General features: G+C 49.8%; 1 protein-coding gene across 9 annotated transcripts in view; it reads right to left on the bottom strand.

Moving 5' to 3' along the window:
• Positions 1-4,312: 4,312 nt before the first annotated feature.
• Positions 4,313-17,318, bottom strand: part of SRGAP2 (SLIT-ROBO Rho GTPase activating protein 2) — a 94,859-nt gene continuing 81,853 nt past the window's right edge. For 8 of the 9 annotated variants that reach the window (XM_068996099.1, XM_068996095.1, XM_068996096.1 and 5 more), the window contains 4 exons: positions 13,368-13,548; positions 12,592-12,738; positions 10,129-10,456; positions 4,313-7,643 (listed from right to left, as the gene is read on the bottom strand). In XM_068996099.1, coding sequence (XP_068852200.1) covers positions 7,260-7,643; positions 10,129-10,456; positions 12,592-12,738; positions 13,368-13,548 — 1,040 coding nt within the window. In that variant the 3' untranslated portion in view covers positions 4,313-7,259. Of the gene's footprint in view, positions 7,644-10,128; positions 11,363-12,591; positions 12,739-13,367; positions 13,549-17,318 lie in introns of those variants that run through there. The other variant, XM_068996104.1, reaches the window with a different exon arrangement.

Here is a 17,318-nt window from a genome sequence, read left to right as displayed (position 1 = left end):
AAAGGGCTGGGGTGACTTCTTGAAATCGTGTCTGGTTTCATTTTCTGTGCATGTGCTGGCTGTGTCCTTAAACAGAGCCATCCGTCTCTCCCCACGGTGCTGGCCAAGCCCACGGGTGGGAGTGCAGGGAACTCGTCCCCAAGACCTGCTTGGCTTCTTCCAGTTCCACTCTCGTTTCTTCTACTATCCTTTTGCAATTCCCAGCTCGTTTCCTCTCCTGGCTGCCCCATCAGCAGGTTTTCCCTCCCAGCTGACCCCCCAGTCCCATCTGAGCCCCAGGACTGGATGTGCCCACGGGGGATAAACCCTGGTGTGGTGGGAGAGCCCGTCTGGCCCAGGCTGGGAGAGCAAAAACCCGGCCTTGAGAGCAATTTGTGGCAAGGATTAATTGTTCCAGCTGGTGGCAGCAAAGCCCAAAGAATAAAGGGCAAGCAGCGAGCTCTGTGTGCAGCAGGGACCTCGTCCTTGGGGTCGGAGAACCCAAGAAACCACGAAGCCAGGGATGCCCCCTCAGTGTCCCCGTGACAAACCTGCTCCCTGGGACAGGCCGGGAGAGCTGGACCCTCCCAGCACTCACCACGGTGTTTCTTTGTTAAAAACCACCCTAAAAAGGTTTGGGAGGGAGGGTCAGCCCCACCTGTGCTTTGATGAGGGTTTAAGGGATAATCACAGCTTCTTCTGCTGGACAATGACCAAGGGAAAATCAAAACCCCCTTGTTGTCTGTGTCACCCCACTGCTCTCTGACTCCTTTTTCATGTTTTAAAAAGAAAAAAACCACCACCACCACTGTGCTCAGCCTGCTCTAGGGTGGTGCCACAGAGGCTGCTGTGATTCTGGAGTAAAAGCATCCCAGATTTCCAGCCCTTGAACCCCTACAAGAGGAGATGTGGGACAGGGAGCACAGGGACGCTCACCCCAGGGACAGGGGGGGAAAAATGCTTCAGTTAAACATCAAACCTCACTGTAAATAAGTAATTCTTTGGAATCTAAAGAAAAGGAAGCCAAAATGACACAGCCCTTCCACATTCCCCCTCCGTGCTCTGAAAAAGGCCTGTTGAAAAGCCGAGATGGAGGAAAGCTGGTAATGATAATAATAATGATCCAATCCATAATCTCAATCTTAAATCCTCTTTCCTCAGACAGTTGGAGGTCCATCCTCCACAGGAAAATGATGAAGATTAAGCATTTCTAAATCAGGTCACTGCCAGGGAAGTGTTTGCCCCAGGGATTCCTGCTGTGGTAGGTGCGTGCGAGCCCAGGGTGGGGGAACACGGGGCTGGAATCAGGAATCAGTGCAGTCACAGAAAGAACGGTTTGTGTTGGAAAAGACCTTTAAGGTCTTTACATTCCACCCCCTGCCATGGGCAGGGACACCTTCCACTATCCCAGGGTGCTCCAACCTGGCCTGGGACACTCCCAGGGATCCAGGGGCAGCCACAGCTTCTCTGGGCACCCTGTGCCAGGGCCTGCCCACCCTCACAGGGAAGGATTTCTTCCCAATATCCCATCTAAACCTGCCCTCCTTCAGCTTCAGGCCATTCCCTGTCCCATCCCACATCCTTCGTGTCCCCCCTCTGCCTGTGCCACCACGCTGCTCCTGCCCTGCTGCCATCGAGCGTCGCAGTGCCCAGGACAGCACCACGCACTCCTGAATCCTGCAGATCCCTCCTCACCCACTTACCAGCACCTCCAACATCATTCCTGAGCATTCCAGGAGCCCCTCCTGGCCATGCTCTCCCTCTCTCCCACTCAAACCCAGGACATCACACACCGGCACCCTCAGGTCAGTGTTTCCACCATACCCAAAACATTTATTTCTCCAAAACTATTGCTAATGACAATGGATACATTTCGTTGCCCCAGTATGGATTTAACACTTCCAACACATCAACTCCTAATACTGTACAATACTGTACCAAAAGGGGGGAAAAAAACCAAACAAAAAAAAAGGCTGTACCTCCATATTGTACAGAGTTCTATGTACAAAGTACAATTTTACACAGTTTAATATATACACCATATATATATTGGTGTAGAAGACATGAAACAATGGAAACTTGTTTTAGCAAGAACATTCCATCCCACCATGAAACAACTGCTGTTGATAACCCCAGGTTCGGACAGAAAACACAATTTCTACACTTCTCAACCCAATTTCCTGCCTCCGCAGCAGGACCACGACGTCGCTGCGACCCTCAGAAATCACAGATGGTTTTCAGCAACTGCCCCGTTTGAGCTACATCGAGCTGGGCTTTCGGAGAAGCTGCTGCTCACAAGTATTGCTCCAGCAGTTTGGCACACTCACGAGTCCAGCCCCTCGGGACTGGGTTGTTCTTCACATCTCAGGGCTGTGCCTGGAGGAAAGGCTGGTGAAGTCCACTTCAGGAGTGAGTGCCTCAAAAGGACGGGTCCACCTGTGATTCCCACTGCAAACTGCTGAATATTTACCCTGTATGAAGCTTGGCAGATCAAGTATTAGCACAGCAAGAAGCTGCCTCCCCTCTCCACCTTCGCCTCTTTTTGGCCCATCGTTGAAAAACACTTTCATCCCAAACTACGTTAGAGGAAGCACAAAATTTAACAGGAAAAGAAACAAAACCAACAAAACCCTTACGTTTTCCAGGCCTTGAACTGCTGTTTTGGCATCTCCAGAGCCACCCAAATATGATGGTTTGCTGCTAGAACCGAGCCTGGAAAAGAATCCATCTGCCTTCGGGTGGGCGGTCGGCGGAACCGCTTGTGCGTGACACAGCCGGGGCCATCCCGGCCCCGCAGGCACGACGCAGAGGGTCAAGTATTTCTGGTTTGGTTTTTTTTTTCAAGTAGCAGGTTGTCACACAGACACAGAGACATGCAGAGAGCCCATCTGGAAAGAGCTCAAACCCCAAAGTTCAGTCCATGAGGCGCTCGGTGTTTCCCCGGAGCTGGCGCCGGGAGCATCCCTGGGGGAACAGTATTCCTCTCCTTTCCACCTCTTGTGCCCACTAAAGGAACAGCTGCATTTGTGGGGTGTTAGCCAAGGCCAGATAAGCCCAAAAAAGGGCTGGTTATTTTTGTGAAAGCTAAAAATCTCAAAATAAATAAATCCCTGGCTTGTTAAACTCAATTTTCTGTTCTGGACAGGCCCATAAGCGATGGAAAGGCCCCAGTGCTCCCATTCTCCTCTGGTTTTGGAGCAGTTTTTGAAGCAGTTTCCCTACCTGTGGCTCACAGGTGAGTTCAGTGTGTTTTTGGAGCACACCCCTGTACACCCAGGGCTTGGTCCTGCCAAGCTCAGGTGCCCCTCACCTGGCCACCAAAGCAGTGCCACATCCCGGGGGACAGGGGCACCTCCTTCCCCTCCCACCGGCGCTCATGGATGCGCTGGACAAGGGGCCAGAGCTCAGCCCCTCATGGAGTTGATCAAACGGTCTCAATGGGGATTTCTGGGGTATTTTTCCATCATTCCTGATCCCTTACTGAGAGCATCACCTCCTGGAAGTGTCCCCTCCACACGATCCCACCAAGGGAGCGTTCCAGTGTCCCCAGTCCACACGCCCGGTTAAGGACCTGAAGTGCTGAGAACCGGAGACACGGATTTCTGCAGAAGAACATCTCCCAAAAGCTCAATAAACCCCCAAACCTACGCCACGTTCCACTGAATTTGAGGTTTCTGACACAGAGAAGAAGAGAAATAAGGCAGCAAACTCCACCTGCAATGAACTTCTCCTGTCCCAGTATTGCTGGAGCTCTTCCAGGTGCGCTGGCTCAGCCCCGTACCAAGTGCAAGGTGGGGAACTACAACAGATGGAATTTCTTGCCAAGCTGAAGTGTTTTGATTCAGTAAATAAATTTATGAGAACTCGGTTATCTTAACCTACTTTTGTGCAAGAACAATCTTGCCTTAAAAAAGAAAAAAAAAAAAAAAAAAAAGAAAAGAAAAATCAACAAAAACTCCCAAAACCCAACACATGAGGTATTCAGCACAGGAAACCCAAAGACTCCTTTTGAACAGGTATCAAAATACAGACATATACAACAACTTTTTTTTTTCTGCTGTCACAGTGCACTCTAATTATTTACTCATTTTCATTGCAATAAAATACCCAGTACAGATAAAGTGAGAGGGTTTGATCGTGTCCCACTGCTCGGGCATGAAGGACAAATTTACAATTCATAAACTGCGAGCCTTTGGACGGCCTCAGAGAGGCAGAAATTTAGCAATGGTTAAAGCACACTGCTCCATTCCCAACTAGGGAAACAACCCAGAACAGGTCTGAGCTTCAGAAACCATTCAGATTGATCACCTAAAACCGTGTTTCATTTTAAAAGTTTCTTTTTTTTTTTTTTTTTTTTTTTTGCTTTGGATTATTTCAATCCAACACCTGATGAACAAGGTTCATACAAAGCACTATCGAACAGACAGACGTAATTCCAGTTATCAAACACTTCTTTTGTCTTTACATTTGACACAAACGTTACAGAAAAAGTCATGAAAAGAGGATTTCCGTGGAAGAGCTAAAATTTCTTCGGGATATGAAGATGTGGAGTGACATTGGTACCTCCCCAAGCAAAGCACTGTGTCAGACCTGTCCACTCCACGCCGGCCTCTCCTGGTTCCGCAGGGAGGGAACATTTCCAGTTCCTCCTTCCCACCTTTCCGGCAGCGACTGCTCATGTAACACTCGTAGCAGAAGTCCCCTCAGCCCTGTGTGTTCACAGAGTGAAGCAGACAAGCTGAAAATCTCCTTTTTTAATTCTTTTATGTGTGGTTTTCTTGTTTTATTCCCCCGCGTGCGATTTTTCCGCCCGAGGAAGAGGAAGGACGAGCGTCAGCCTGTCCTATTGCTTGTGTCGATCACAGTGCACACCAGAATTCCAGTTGAGTTGCTCCATATCCAGGTGATCCTGCCAAGCACCGTGCCCTTGGCAGCAGGATTGTCCCAGAGCTGTGGATGCTAGAGAAGCACAGTAATAATTCAGATACAGACAGTTGCTGTTACAGTAACCTGAAGTCTTTTTTTTTGTTTGTTTGTTTCCATCTAATTCCACACTTCAGACCTTGAAGCTGTTAAAGAGCAGCTCCTCCCATGTGCTGTGCGTGGCTGGACACTTATTCTTAGGAATATGAATGCTAGGCATAAAAATATAAAAAGAAAATAAGGCATTAAAATGAGGCAAAGTCAATTTACAGAGATCCTGCTCTTGACACAGATTAACTTCGGTCGGTCACGACCGACAAAAAAAGAAAAGAAATTAAAAAAAAAAAAAATTCTTACTAAAAAGGAAATACCAGAAAGTTCTGCCTGAGCAACAAATTACAAGTTTAATCTATTTTTTTGTTTGTTTGTTTCCCCAAAAGAACAAGTGATTCCTTGGTGGTAGAAGTCCATCAGAACCTGAGAGCAAAGGTCGCTGGTGGCAGCTCCCGGAGGGGCAGGGACAGTCACGCTCGTACCGTGGGGCTTCCCCAGGGAACGCTGAGGAGAAATGGGGAATGAGGAGTGCTCTCACCAAAACCTTTCCAGTGCTCCCCAGTTTTTGCATGTCCTTAATTCAGGGCCCAGGGAAAGCTGGCATGCTGGAAAGCCATCATTCATTAATGAATTAATTGATTGCTTCTGTAGAGAGGGGGTTGTGCGTGTGGGGATGGACAGGGGCGCAGAAGACCCTGTTCCATTCTTCCAAGTAACATCCTGAATGCATCAGAAAAGGACATTTCAGCAACTCCTGTTCCTTCTTTTAAGTGCCAATTAAACCGACTTTGCAGTCACCAGGAACCCACAAACTGAAAGGAAACTCGGCTTCAACGGGCGAGAAAAATGACTTTTCTTATCTTGTCCTTGCCTGAATTGATTTGATGGAAGCCTAAGATGTGCAGCTCGTTTGAAATCCCGGAAAAGCTGAGGAACGAGGCGAGCTGAGGGTCAGCCAGTCTCCACTCCTAAGTGGCACACGCCTTTTCATTATTAAATTAAATAAATGTGGGCACTGTGGAGAATTCCCAGGGGGGTACAAAAGAGTCCGTGGATGCTGCTGGCTACAGATAAATACAAGTAATACCAAAGAACTCATTCACAGGTCAGTCCTACATGGAGCAGGCATGCCAGGGAGCACGGAGGGAAGCCACTCCAGAGGCCACATGCTGTCACATCCCTGTCCCCAGCAGCGTTCCCTGCACTGCTCTATAAGAGCAGAGATCCCCAGAGCAGCTCCCAGCGGTCACAGGCACCGGCCCGAAGCAGAGAGGGACAAGGCAGGGAGCTTGAGAACTCCTGAGCGAAGTTTTTACAGTGCTTGGCGCTGGGATTCGGGTCAGGATCCGTCCTGAGGCGTGGGCAAACCAGGAGCGTGTGTTGGGAATGGGCTCCCATCAGAGGATGCTTGTTTTCAGAACTAGCTTGTTTTTTTTACATTCAGTCTCCCGAGACCAAACACCCCATCAGAGCCCACGGGCTGGAAATGACACTGGAAACAATAAAGCTGCTTTTAAATATGGGAGAGCAAAGGGGGAAACCAGTGAAGATTGTCCATAAGCAACAAGTGGGCTCCTTCTTGTGCTCCCAGACCTCAGGAACATGTTTGCTTCTATTTGCACAGACACATTTTACGTAGAACTCCACAAAATCTAAGAGTGTTCCAGAGTAAACTATTTTTTCCATGACAACTAAAGCATGAGGCTGGATGGCCAAGGGCTTTGGCCCTGAGGGGGAGAAATGGGGAGCAAACAAACAAAACCAGAGTGTGTGACGGAAGTCGAGACAGACCCTTAACCACCGTGGCACCAGCGGGCGACGGAATAATAATAATAATAATAATAATTATAATAATAATGCACAAGAAACAGGCATGTCCAAGCTCCACGTAACCAGTGGCACCAAAACATGCAATAGACTAAAATCTATCCTATTGTTTCCCTGTGATAAATGAAACACAGAATACAGAAGTCACTACACCAGTATCCAAAAACAGGACACCACCAAATGTTCCTTCCAGCGGCCGAACACTTGAACAAGGCATCGAAACCAAAATCATCCCTTGGTGTTTTCCTGCTCAGCTTCACAGTGGATGGTGGATTGTGGATTTCCCAAGCGTGGCAGGAGCCGTCCTGGGGACGTGGGACGAGGCTGCTGCCGCTCAGGAGCTCCCAGCAGCGAGCAGCAGTTCACAACCGACCTTCAGTCCAAGGATTCGTTAAACAGGAACGTCAATGTCTTTGTGACAGAGTCTCTTCGTCTGGAACAGCAGGAGTTGTACCCAGAGAGCAGCATGGGGTTTATCAGACAGTACAGGACTTGTCAGGGGGCTGCTGAGGTGCAGAGGAGGCCACGCCGGGGCTGGTGGCGCTGGTTTTGGGGAACACCGTGGGCTTGGGCCGCGTGGCCGGGGGCTTCACCTGCGTGGCCATTTTGAGGGACTTGACCGGCCGGAAGGTGCAGGGAATGTCCCCGGCCGTGCTGGCACTGCGCTGGAACGGGGGCTCAGTGTCCTTGAGGAGCTGGGTGTGCAGGGGGCTGGAGGGCTCCGAGGTGGGGGCCACCACTGGCGACGTTTTCAGGGGCTCCAGCGTGTCGAGGACGACGTCGGGCGTGTGCTTGACGCTGCTCTGCCTCTCCAGCTCCCGCAGCTCGTTCAGGGCTGAGTTCATGGTGGCTTCAATGTCCTGCAAGCACAGCAGAGGAGCCCGGTGAGGGCACAGCCCAGACACACAAATAACCAGAGAAAAGCCAGATTCCGAGCACATTTTTGTTTTCTAAACACCGACACTCGAATCAACCTCGGGTCAAGGCCCGAACTGTGCACAGCACCACATCCTGCAGCCAATAGTCACTGAAATTTTCCAGCAACAGGGAGCAAAATAATTGCTAGCACTGCCTCGATGCTAATCTGGTCCTTCGCTGCTCCTGACGCTGCCCAGGCTTCAAAGTAGAGCCCCAGACTGCAGCAATGAACACAAACCAAAGCATTGGTGCCCATTCTTGCAGTTTATTTGGCACGTGAGGTTCAGGAGAGCAAATTCCTGAAGGAAGCACTGATGGCTTTGACTCTGGCTGGTGGGCCACACACTGAATGCTGAGATCCTCGTGGGCTCTTGCTGCCTCATTGGTTTTCCTGCTGTCTGAGCTGTTCCCAGAAATGTATTTCACAGGACCGAAAATTTTAACGTTTTAGAAAACACAGAAGAGGTCAGAAACACGTATAGAAACCCAAACTGGCCCTTCTCCTTCCTCTTAAAAAAATATTACAGTTAGTAACAAATAAATATAAAGAGAACTTTTGAGCGAAAAACACGGGGTTTTTGTCTCAGGACCTACACATTGTCTACTGGAGAGTCCAGTGGTGCACAGAACTCCCTGGGGAGCAGGAGAGCTCAGCCTGGCTGTGACTCACACTTTTGGCTACAGCTTTCCAGCTTCCTCAGAGGTTTTTCAGGGGGTGGGGAAGGTAAATCAGTCAAGGAATGGTGGAAGAAACCAGAGGCAGAAATCTGACACCTCCCACTCTATCTTGAGGCCAGGCAGATTTTCGTTAGGAAGCTGGGGAAATATGTGAGATGGTTACTGGATGGTGTTTGAGCAGATACTACAGGGGAAAACACTGATTTAACACAGCTTGGGCTTTTCTCCCTCCTCTTTTTTATTTATTTTCCCCTCCTCTTTCCTTTTTGTCCCCAGACTCTTCTCCAGTGAAACAAAGGAGTGAAGGTTCTGGCAGGGAGAGGAGACAGAACAACTTCAGTCAGAGTCTAATTGAAAAAACAAAGAATCTGATTTATATCAACCAAAGCCTCAGAAGGACATGGAAACATGAAGACAACAGGAGCTGCACACTACAGTTCCACTGTAACAAACGGGCTGAAGGTACTCAAAATGGCAAAATACAAACTCCCATCAGAATTAAACCCGTCACGTTTTAATGGGCCCCTTATTTATTATGTGGAGTTGTTGTTTTGTCAATAAAAATTATGTTTAATTTTCACGTATTTCCCCCAGCTCCTTAGGAACCTGCAGAGCCCCGAGCCAGGCAGAGCAGTCAGGTCTCCCAGGGCTGGCTTTGTAATCCGAGCCCGGAGCATTCCTTGGCTTCAGACAGATCCATCCATCCCATCCTGCAAACAGTGGGTACAGACAAATGCAGGTCCAGGCACATCCGCCAGGGAAGAGCCCTCGTGGAAGAGGGAAATCTGTAACTTCACATCTTTTGTAGCCAGCCCTGACTTCAAGGCCCTTGTGTAAATAACTCCTGAAAACCAGCAGGGTTTCTGATCACACGCTGAACCCTGGAGGGAGATGAAGATGCCACTGGGGCAGTGCACTCGTCAGCAGCCTGCTTTTATTGGGGCTGTGCTGCTCCATGTGCTTCCCATGTCAGACCACAGGCAAGCCTGCACGACTGACAGGAGTGCTGAATCCACAATAAATACTTTATTTCTCTCGTGTCTTGAAGTTATGATTGTTTAATTCTCTGCTGACAGCTTTGGAATCTGTGTCACTTTCTGAAATGGGTGTTTTTATTGTTGGGATTAAGTTCTGGATAACGAACAGGGCCAAGTTCTTATGGAGGAAGGACCTGGCTGTTTATCTTCCCTCAGGAAAGCAGCCTCAGTGCCTTGCACACAGAGAGGACGAAAGCCCAGACTGGAGCCGTGTCCTAAGTTAAAATATTGCACTGAGAGAATCACGGAGTGCTTGGGGTTGGAAGGGACACTGGAGTCCAACCCCCTGTCCAGACAGGGTCACCCAGAGCAGGTGACACAGGGACACACCCAGGTGGCTTTGGGATGTCTGCAGAGAGGGAGACTCCAGGACCTCTCTGGGCAGCTGTTCCAGGGCTCTGCCACCCTCATGGACAGAGGTTCTTTCTCATGTTGAGGTTGAACTTTTTAATTTATGGCTCCTTGTCCTGTTGCTGAAAGAGCCTGGCACCATCCTGACACCCCTGGGGATATCTGTATGGACTGATGGGATCCCCTCTCAGCCGTGTCCTCTCCAGGCTGACCAGCCCCAGCTCCCACAGTCTCTCCCCATGCTGAGCTGCCCTTCCCTTCTGGAGAGCTGACACAAATTAAATCAGACCTGGCACTCAAACACCTCCTGCATCCCACAGCCTTCCCAAGCAAAGCTCTCCAGCAGAAGGCTGCTGCTCACCTGTGCAATGACCTCGGGGTCCATGGGCCGGTGGTTGTTGAAGCTCTTGGACCTCCCTGCCGTGACGGCTTTGCGGATCTGCGGGCTGTCCATCCTGCTCTTCAGCGACGAGTGCCGGCTGATAGAATTGAGGCTGCCGTGGCCACTGATGGAGCATTTGTCTGGAACCTCCTTGGGAAGACTTTGGCTCATAATGGGCTGAGATGAGGGTCTGGAACCGGCTATGGCTCCGGGGGAGGCTGGTTCTGCCAAGGAACTACCTAGGCCGTGGCTGTCACTTTGACGGAACGCTCTTCTGATGCTGCCTGACTCTGGTTTCTTTCTTTGCCTTCAGTCACAAAAGCAAAACAAGTCAATACAAGCAGGTACAGGGCTGTCATTTGAAGATATCCCCCCAAAACAACACACAGGACAATGGCAAGAGACACAGAGGTACCCAGATTACAAACAGACCCAGGGGTTTAGGAGTGATTGCGGTACAGTGAAATAAATTATAAATATTCCAGTTTCACGCTTCTAACACAAAACTGAGTCCTGGCAGCTGTGCACATTCATAGCAAAACCAGAAAACTTGGGTGGAACGTGATTAACTTGGTCAAGAGGAGAAGAATTTATACTGGAACAAAAAAAAAAAAAAAACCCTCTGTGCCATCGACAAGTTTTGATGATGTGTTTTTATTACATTCCAAGAGCAGAGCTACAATCTTTGACTGGAGGACACAGTATAAGTCTACTAAGCTCCTGGCCCAAGGCATCAAGTTATTATTTTCAGAGATCAGCAAGCAAAGACCCCCAGCTTGGGGTTAGTGATCATTTCCACTGTTTGCTGGTGGTAAGAGATGGTTCTTTCTCATGGCTTTGGCAGGACCACAAGGCATTATCTATGCAGGGCTACAGATAAACCAAAGGGATGATGTCAAATGGATGAACTGGTCCAAAGAATTTAGTTTCTACCCCAGCACCATGAGGTCTGACAGCACGATTCCACTCAAATCATGGGCAGGCCAATGCAGCAGAATACTTTATGCCATAGGTCTGAAGCTTGGCATCCATTATACAGGGAAGGATCCATTTATATATAGCACCAGCCCCATGAATAACTGCAAGAAAGTGTTAACTCCAGTAGGATTTTGGCATCCAAATAATAATTCAGTGGGTGGCACAACTGTCATTGCGAAACCATCTGATTTAATTTTGCTCAAGTCTGTTCACACATAGGTCAGAAGATTCATTCCTAAAGAAAAAACAACAAAATGAGTCTTATGCTACTGTTGCTAAATATCAGGTTCCCTAGTAAAGGGAAAAAAACCCCAAAAACTGGAGTGGACATTCCCCAGGCTTCTAAAAACCACCACACACAACTCTACCAAGGCCAGCAGATGGTGAAGCTCCAGCACAGGTCTGTTATTACACAAATCTCTCCATAACTGGCAGAACGGCCACTCCAGTGGCTCAGACAGCAAATATCTCAAAAGAAAGCCCAGATCCCAAGCTGGTGCAGATTAACACAGCTTCCCAGATATCAGTGGAGCTCTGCTGAATCCCACAAGGAAGGACCAGGCTCTCTAGGCCACGAGCAGGTCCAGACCTTTTAAAAGGATGCATTTGTGTTAATGCCTTTGCAGACTGCATTGTGTTAAATTAACTGAAGGTTAAGAACATCCCCTCCCATCAAGCTGTAATTATCCCATAATACCTTCACTGCACAACAGAGAGAGGTGGGGTTTTAACACTGGGGAAATAATCAGAAGTATAGGGGGGGGGATAAGCCTGTCTAGAAAAATTATTTAGCAGCTCATGGAATTTACTCTGCTACTAGCTTGATTCTCCAGCTTTTTATTATGCTGAGTGTTGGCTAAAGCAACAATTTCTGGTGGAGGAGGCAAGGTTAGAGCAACAGGGGGTTGTGCTGTTCCACTGCAAGCATATGGTTAGTAACCCGAGGTGAGAAGTGCTGCAGAAACAAAGGAGTGCTGCAGGCAGTGCCAGGTGGTGGGACTGCAGGTATGGCATTTATCACAAACTGGGACACAGCTTCCTGGAGGAGGAACAGAACAGAACAGAAGAGAAGAGAACAGAACAGAACAGAACAGAACGTGGTGGATGTGCAGGAGACGTGACAGATCACAGAACACGACGACGGACGGGGACAACGACACGAGAGCTCATCCCAGCACTCCCCTCCCTTCCTCTGTCTGCTCAGCACACAAAATAGGGCATATTTGGGAAAACAGGACCAGATGGCACCATGGGGACAGGGAAGGGAAGCCAGTGGGGTTTCAAATGAGCGATGGCCACTCCGGTGACAGAGAGGGGACAGCAAAACGTGAGTTCAAAGAGGGGGAAGCAGAGGAAAATGGCAGCAGTGCTCGTTAATGAACCTTTCTCAGGGGAGGAAACATTTCACTGGACTCATCACCAAGCTCTTGACAGGCAGGGAAAACAATGCAAGGCTGCTCTTACTTGTTGATGTTTGCAAGGTAAATATCTGCGACGTGGCCCCCGCTCGGGCAGCTGGCACCAGCCCTGGCTGTCACTTTTTCCTCCGGTGGCTCAGAATTTATTTCTATTTCCGACTTCGGACTGGACCTTTCCGACATCCCATCCTCACTAGGAAGGAGGAGGGGAGGGTATCACAACCAAAACAGGAGCAGCAGCGCTGAATTTCCAGCACAGCGCTGTGCAAACGGTCACACAGGGCAGCAGCACGGTGTGAGGGTCTTGAGAATCATCACTGATCCTTCAAATCATTGAAGGATTGGTTGGAACAGATCTTAATCATCCAGTTCCACCCCCTGCCATGGGCAGGGACACCTTCCCCTATCCCAGGTTGCTCCAAGCCCCAATGTCCAGCCTGGTCTTGGACACTTGCAAGGATGGAGCAGCCACAGCTGCTCTGGGCAGCCTCTGCCAGGGCCTCCCCACCCTCACAGCCAGGAATTTCTTCCCACACACCCAATCTAAACCTACTCTCCTCCAGCTTAAGGCCAATCCCTCTTGTCCTATCACTCCTTGTGGAAAATCCCCCCCTCCTGAGCACCTGATTCCCATGAGCACCCTGGAGATCCCAGCTCTGCACCTTTACCAGGCACCAGAACAATTCTTTTATCACCCATCCACCTCTCAGAGCTCCCCTGCGTGCTGGATCATGAAAAGACGAACTCTCCCCCAATGTGTGGCCACAAAGCCCCATCCCAAGATGATTTCTGAGCCAGCCCAGGCTGCAGAGGGTCACGTACGTGTCCTGCACGACGATGTACTGATGAGGGATGAGGCCGTCGATGCCGTTGTGCCGTCCCTCCCACCAGTCATCCGAGGCGCGCTGGTACAGCAGCAGAGAGGCTCCTTTCTTAAAGGACAGCTCCCGTGCAGTCCTGCCCAGGTAGTCAAACTTGGCTATGGCCTCTATGGGCTCACACTCTACGAGACAGAAGGGAATAAACAACAGTTCACTGAACACCTGGGCTCGGGTGAGCAGTCAGCAGTTTAAACCTGCCATAAACCAGAGCATGAAGAGGATAAAGTGTTCCTTCTTAAGGCAGCAAAATTCAGAAGGGAACCCCTAAACTTAAGGATGTTGCACTTTCATCCTTTCCCTCATCCCTACATGGAAGGCACATTCGTATTTTCCAAGCCTAAACCCCCTCACAGCAATTCAAGCCTACAACGATGGAAGTGGCAAAGGCAGAATTAGTGTTTCATTAAAATAAAAAGGGTTTCATTAAAATAAAAAGGGTTTCAGAGGTGGGAAGCAATCAGGTACATTCCAGACAAAAATCTGCCTGTGGTTCACTTCCTTAAAAGCAGCTGAAGTGAACCCCCTGGGCAGGCAGGGGAGGGAAACGTCCTCTCATTCCAAGCTGCTTCAGAAATAAAGCATCTATTCAGAAGGCAATTTCTGCTGCCTGTGAGGTTCACCTGACCCAGGAGACCGGAATTCTGGCACGGTGGGAGGCCCTGCTCTTCATCCAAGTGGCGTGGAAGCAAAGGAAAACATCCAGAGCCTCGAGTGCTGGGCTCAGTGCAGGGCTGAGGACACAGAGCTGCTCCCTGGGATGCTCCGTGCCCACTCCCACAGGAGCTCCAGCCATGCCCTGCCTGCAGCCAGCCACTAATCCAGGTCCCTGCAGGACTCTGATATTATACAGAGGGACAATAAGGGCATTTAAGACACTCAGGAAAATCAATGTGGAATTCCCGTGGATTAGTTTTAAGACTCCGAAAAAGATCTGCTGCTGTTTGAGTCTAAATGTGTATTAAGGCAGCTCCTGCTTCTAGGCAGGAATCAGGGGAATGGAGATGAGCTCAACCACGCAGCCCCAGTGGGCTCCCTCTAATTACTTTAAAGGAGCTTTAATGCAGCCAAGCAATCCATGGAAATTGAGTTCTTTCCTGGAGAAAGAGATTTGTGGTTTCTCTTCCTGATCAAAGAGAGATCTGCTACTCCACACAGAGATCTCTGCACCGCAGGAAGCTCCTACAGTGCAAGGGAAAACTGCAATAGGCTGAAAGGCCAAACATGAGCCACTGCTTTCCAGTTATTCCTTGGGAGAGGATGGGGTCTGGAGCTGCCTGTAGGCAGGCAAGGCAGTAGCAGGGCTTTAGAAAATAATGGTGTAAATCCATCTGAGCCAGCTGGAGCTCCTCAGCCAGGCTGAGGGAGCAGAGCAGAAGCATCTCCCCCCAAAAAGCCCCACCAGGATCTGAAATTATCCAGCACAAAGTGACCGAGGGCAATCAGCAACAGGATCTGTGAGATCCCTCCCTAACAATCCCTCCACTACTAAACCTGACAGCTCAGAGTTCTCTCAAACCACCCACTCCAGGTAAGCCTGTGGTCAGACTCACACAAATCCCATCATCAGCCCTCAGCAACCAGCCAGGGACTGGGAAGGGTGGGAAAAGCCTGGCCCATGCTGGCAGCTCGTGGGTATCTGGGTTTGGCTCCTTCTTCCCTCTTGCTTGTTCTGCCAGCTCGTCCTAACAGTAAAAAACCCCAACAGTGCTGGTTTTTGGTGTCCCCCCTCCATCTAGGAAGGGGATGGGAGTGTGGTTTGGTGAATTCCATCTGCTTCATTAGCAAGTGTTTATTGTTCCAGATGAGCGTGGCCCTCAGGTTTCTTATGTTTCCAATTTGCTTTTCAGGACTCTGGCTTTTCTCCAGAGAACTGATTTTAGACTTTAATTTCCAGTAGCTTTTTCCTACTTACACTTATGCTCAGAGAAGAAAACTGTGTAAATGAAGAGCAATAAGGCTAAGCCAAACAATTCCCCCTGCCAGTCTGACAGCTTGGGCAGGCAAGAGCAGATTAAAACATTTCCACTCGTATTTATAATTTAACAAACACACAATCTGCTTGCCCTTCAGCAGTTCTGACCTCCCATACCTGTCTCAAATCAGTTCAGGGAGGCTGATGAACTGCACAGATGCTCCGCCAAACACGACCTCTCCCCTCACCCCCAAATTCCTTCCTGCAGTGGAGGTGGCTGGGATGACAGCTCTACTTTGGGAAGGTTCATCCCGGCCTCCCCAAAGAGTTTTAAGAGGTTTGGTCACATCTGAAGACAAAATGAGGGAAAACCCCCAGGAAGATCCATGGTGGAGCTGTACCTGCACTGCTGAGAGCTGTGGCCAGGGTGTGACACTGCAAGGCCCAATTAGGGTGTGAGACTCCCTAATTAACCACATGCTGCTGCTGCCTCAAAGAGACCCAGCCCCAGCTCCCTCCTCTGCCTCAGTGCCAAGTGCTCCCTCCCAAAAGCTTCCTATGGAATATTCCACGGAGGTTGCAGGACTCCATCCAAAACACCTCCCAGTTTTACCTTGCTCAGGGGCCCCACGCACTCCAGCTGCAGGGGCTGCAGAGCAGTGTCCTGCTCTGATCTCTAACTGCTCCTTTCTCATCATTGTACCCTCCCAGTCACCAAAGAGAGCTAAAATTCCCAGCCACAAACAGCACAAGTTCACACCAGGGTGCAGCAGCCTGCAGGCTTCATCCCAGGATTCATGCAGCTGTGGGATGAGGTGGCCTGTCCTTCCTTACAGCTATTAAATTGCTCCTTCTCAGAGATACAAGCTCCAGAAGGACACATTTCCATGCATTTTGCAGAGCTCCCACTTGTCAGACAGAACACTCTGTTCGAGGCAGGGAGTGAGCCCATGTTTCATTCCCCAAGGCTTTGTGCTTCCTCCCCACAACCTTGCACAGGAGTGGCAGTGCCCATGCTCGGCCTTGCTGAGAGAGAACTGATTTCCCAGCGTTTCCAAACATCCTTTCCCTTCTCCCTGGTCTGTGAAGACCAGAGGGTCTCAGAGAAGGGTTTAGGTTGGGAGGGACCTGTGAGATCAGGGAGCCGTGAAGCCAGCGGGAGCACAGGGATGCCAGGAGAGGGTTTGTTAGGCAGCTGCTGGGGCAGAGAGGCAGCACAGGAGCACCTGGCAGGGCCACTGAGCAAGTTCCTGAAGGCCAGCACAAAAAGGAGGATGACTAATTTTAAGGGAGTGCTGCTTCCCACCTCTACAACTGAGATCATCCAAGTAAAACCACCCCAGAACTTTCACAACTGCAAACTGGAACACAAGAACAGAACCATATCCTGCCCTGGTGGGTCAGCCTGCTCCCAGGCTGCTCAGCATTCCAGGGACCATCGTTGCACATCAGTGACTCACTCCTTCCTCTGCTCTGGATGGGGCTCGCAGGATGTTCCCCATGGCAGGAGGAGGCTTTGGAAGCATCAAGGACGCTCACGACTGCAGTGTCACCTTTTCCTTAGGAAATATCACTGAATTCTCAGCCTTGGCGCCTCTTTTCACTGATCAGACAAGAAATGTAACTGAGCTTCCTTAAGGAAATCCAAAAATTATCACTGAGAGAGGCCCTCAGGACTCTCTGCTCTAAAACCTGGCTCTCAGTGGAAGACAAGCAGGTTTTGGATTTGTTTTGCTTGCTCCCTTGAAGGGCTGGGGCTTCGAGCACTCACAATTCTCCTTCCTGAGCCACTGACAGGGGAAATGCCTGGCACAGGGGAGGGGGACAGGACATTGGAACACACCCAGCCTCCTGCTGAGACACCCAAGAGAAGAAGGGAGACGTTCAGAATCCTCAGGTAACTCCCAGAGATTCCCACTGATCCCACACCTTTGTACTTCCTGCCACCAAATGCTGCACGTGACATTTCAAGCGAGTGCT

Source organism: Aphelocoma coerulescens, chromosome 26, assembly GCF_041296385.1.
Source record: "Aphelocoma coerulescens isolate FSJ_1873_10779 chromosome 26, UR_Acoe_1.0, whole genome shotgun sequence".
NCBI classification, from domain to species: domain Eukaryota; kingdom Metazoa; phylum Chordata; class Aves; order Passeriformes; family Corvidae; genus Aphelocoma; species Aphelocoma coerulescens.
Note: the sequence above shows the minus strand (reverse complement) of the source record. Positions and strands in the feature narration are given on the sequence as shown.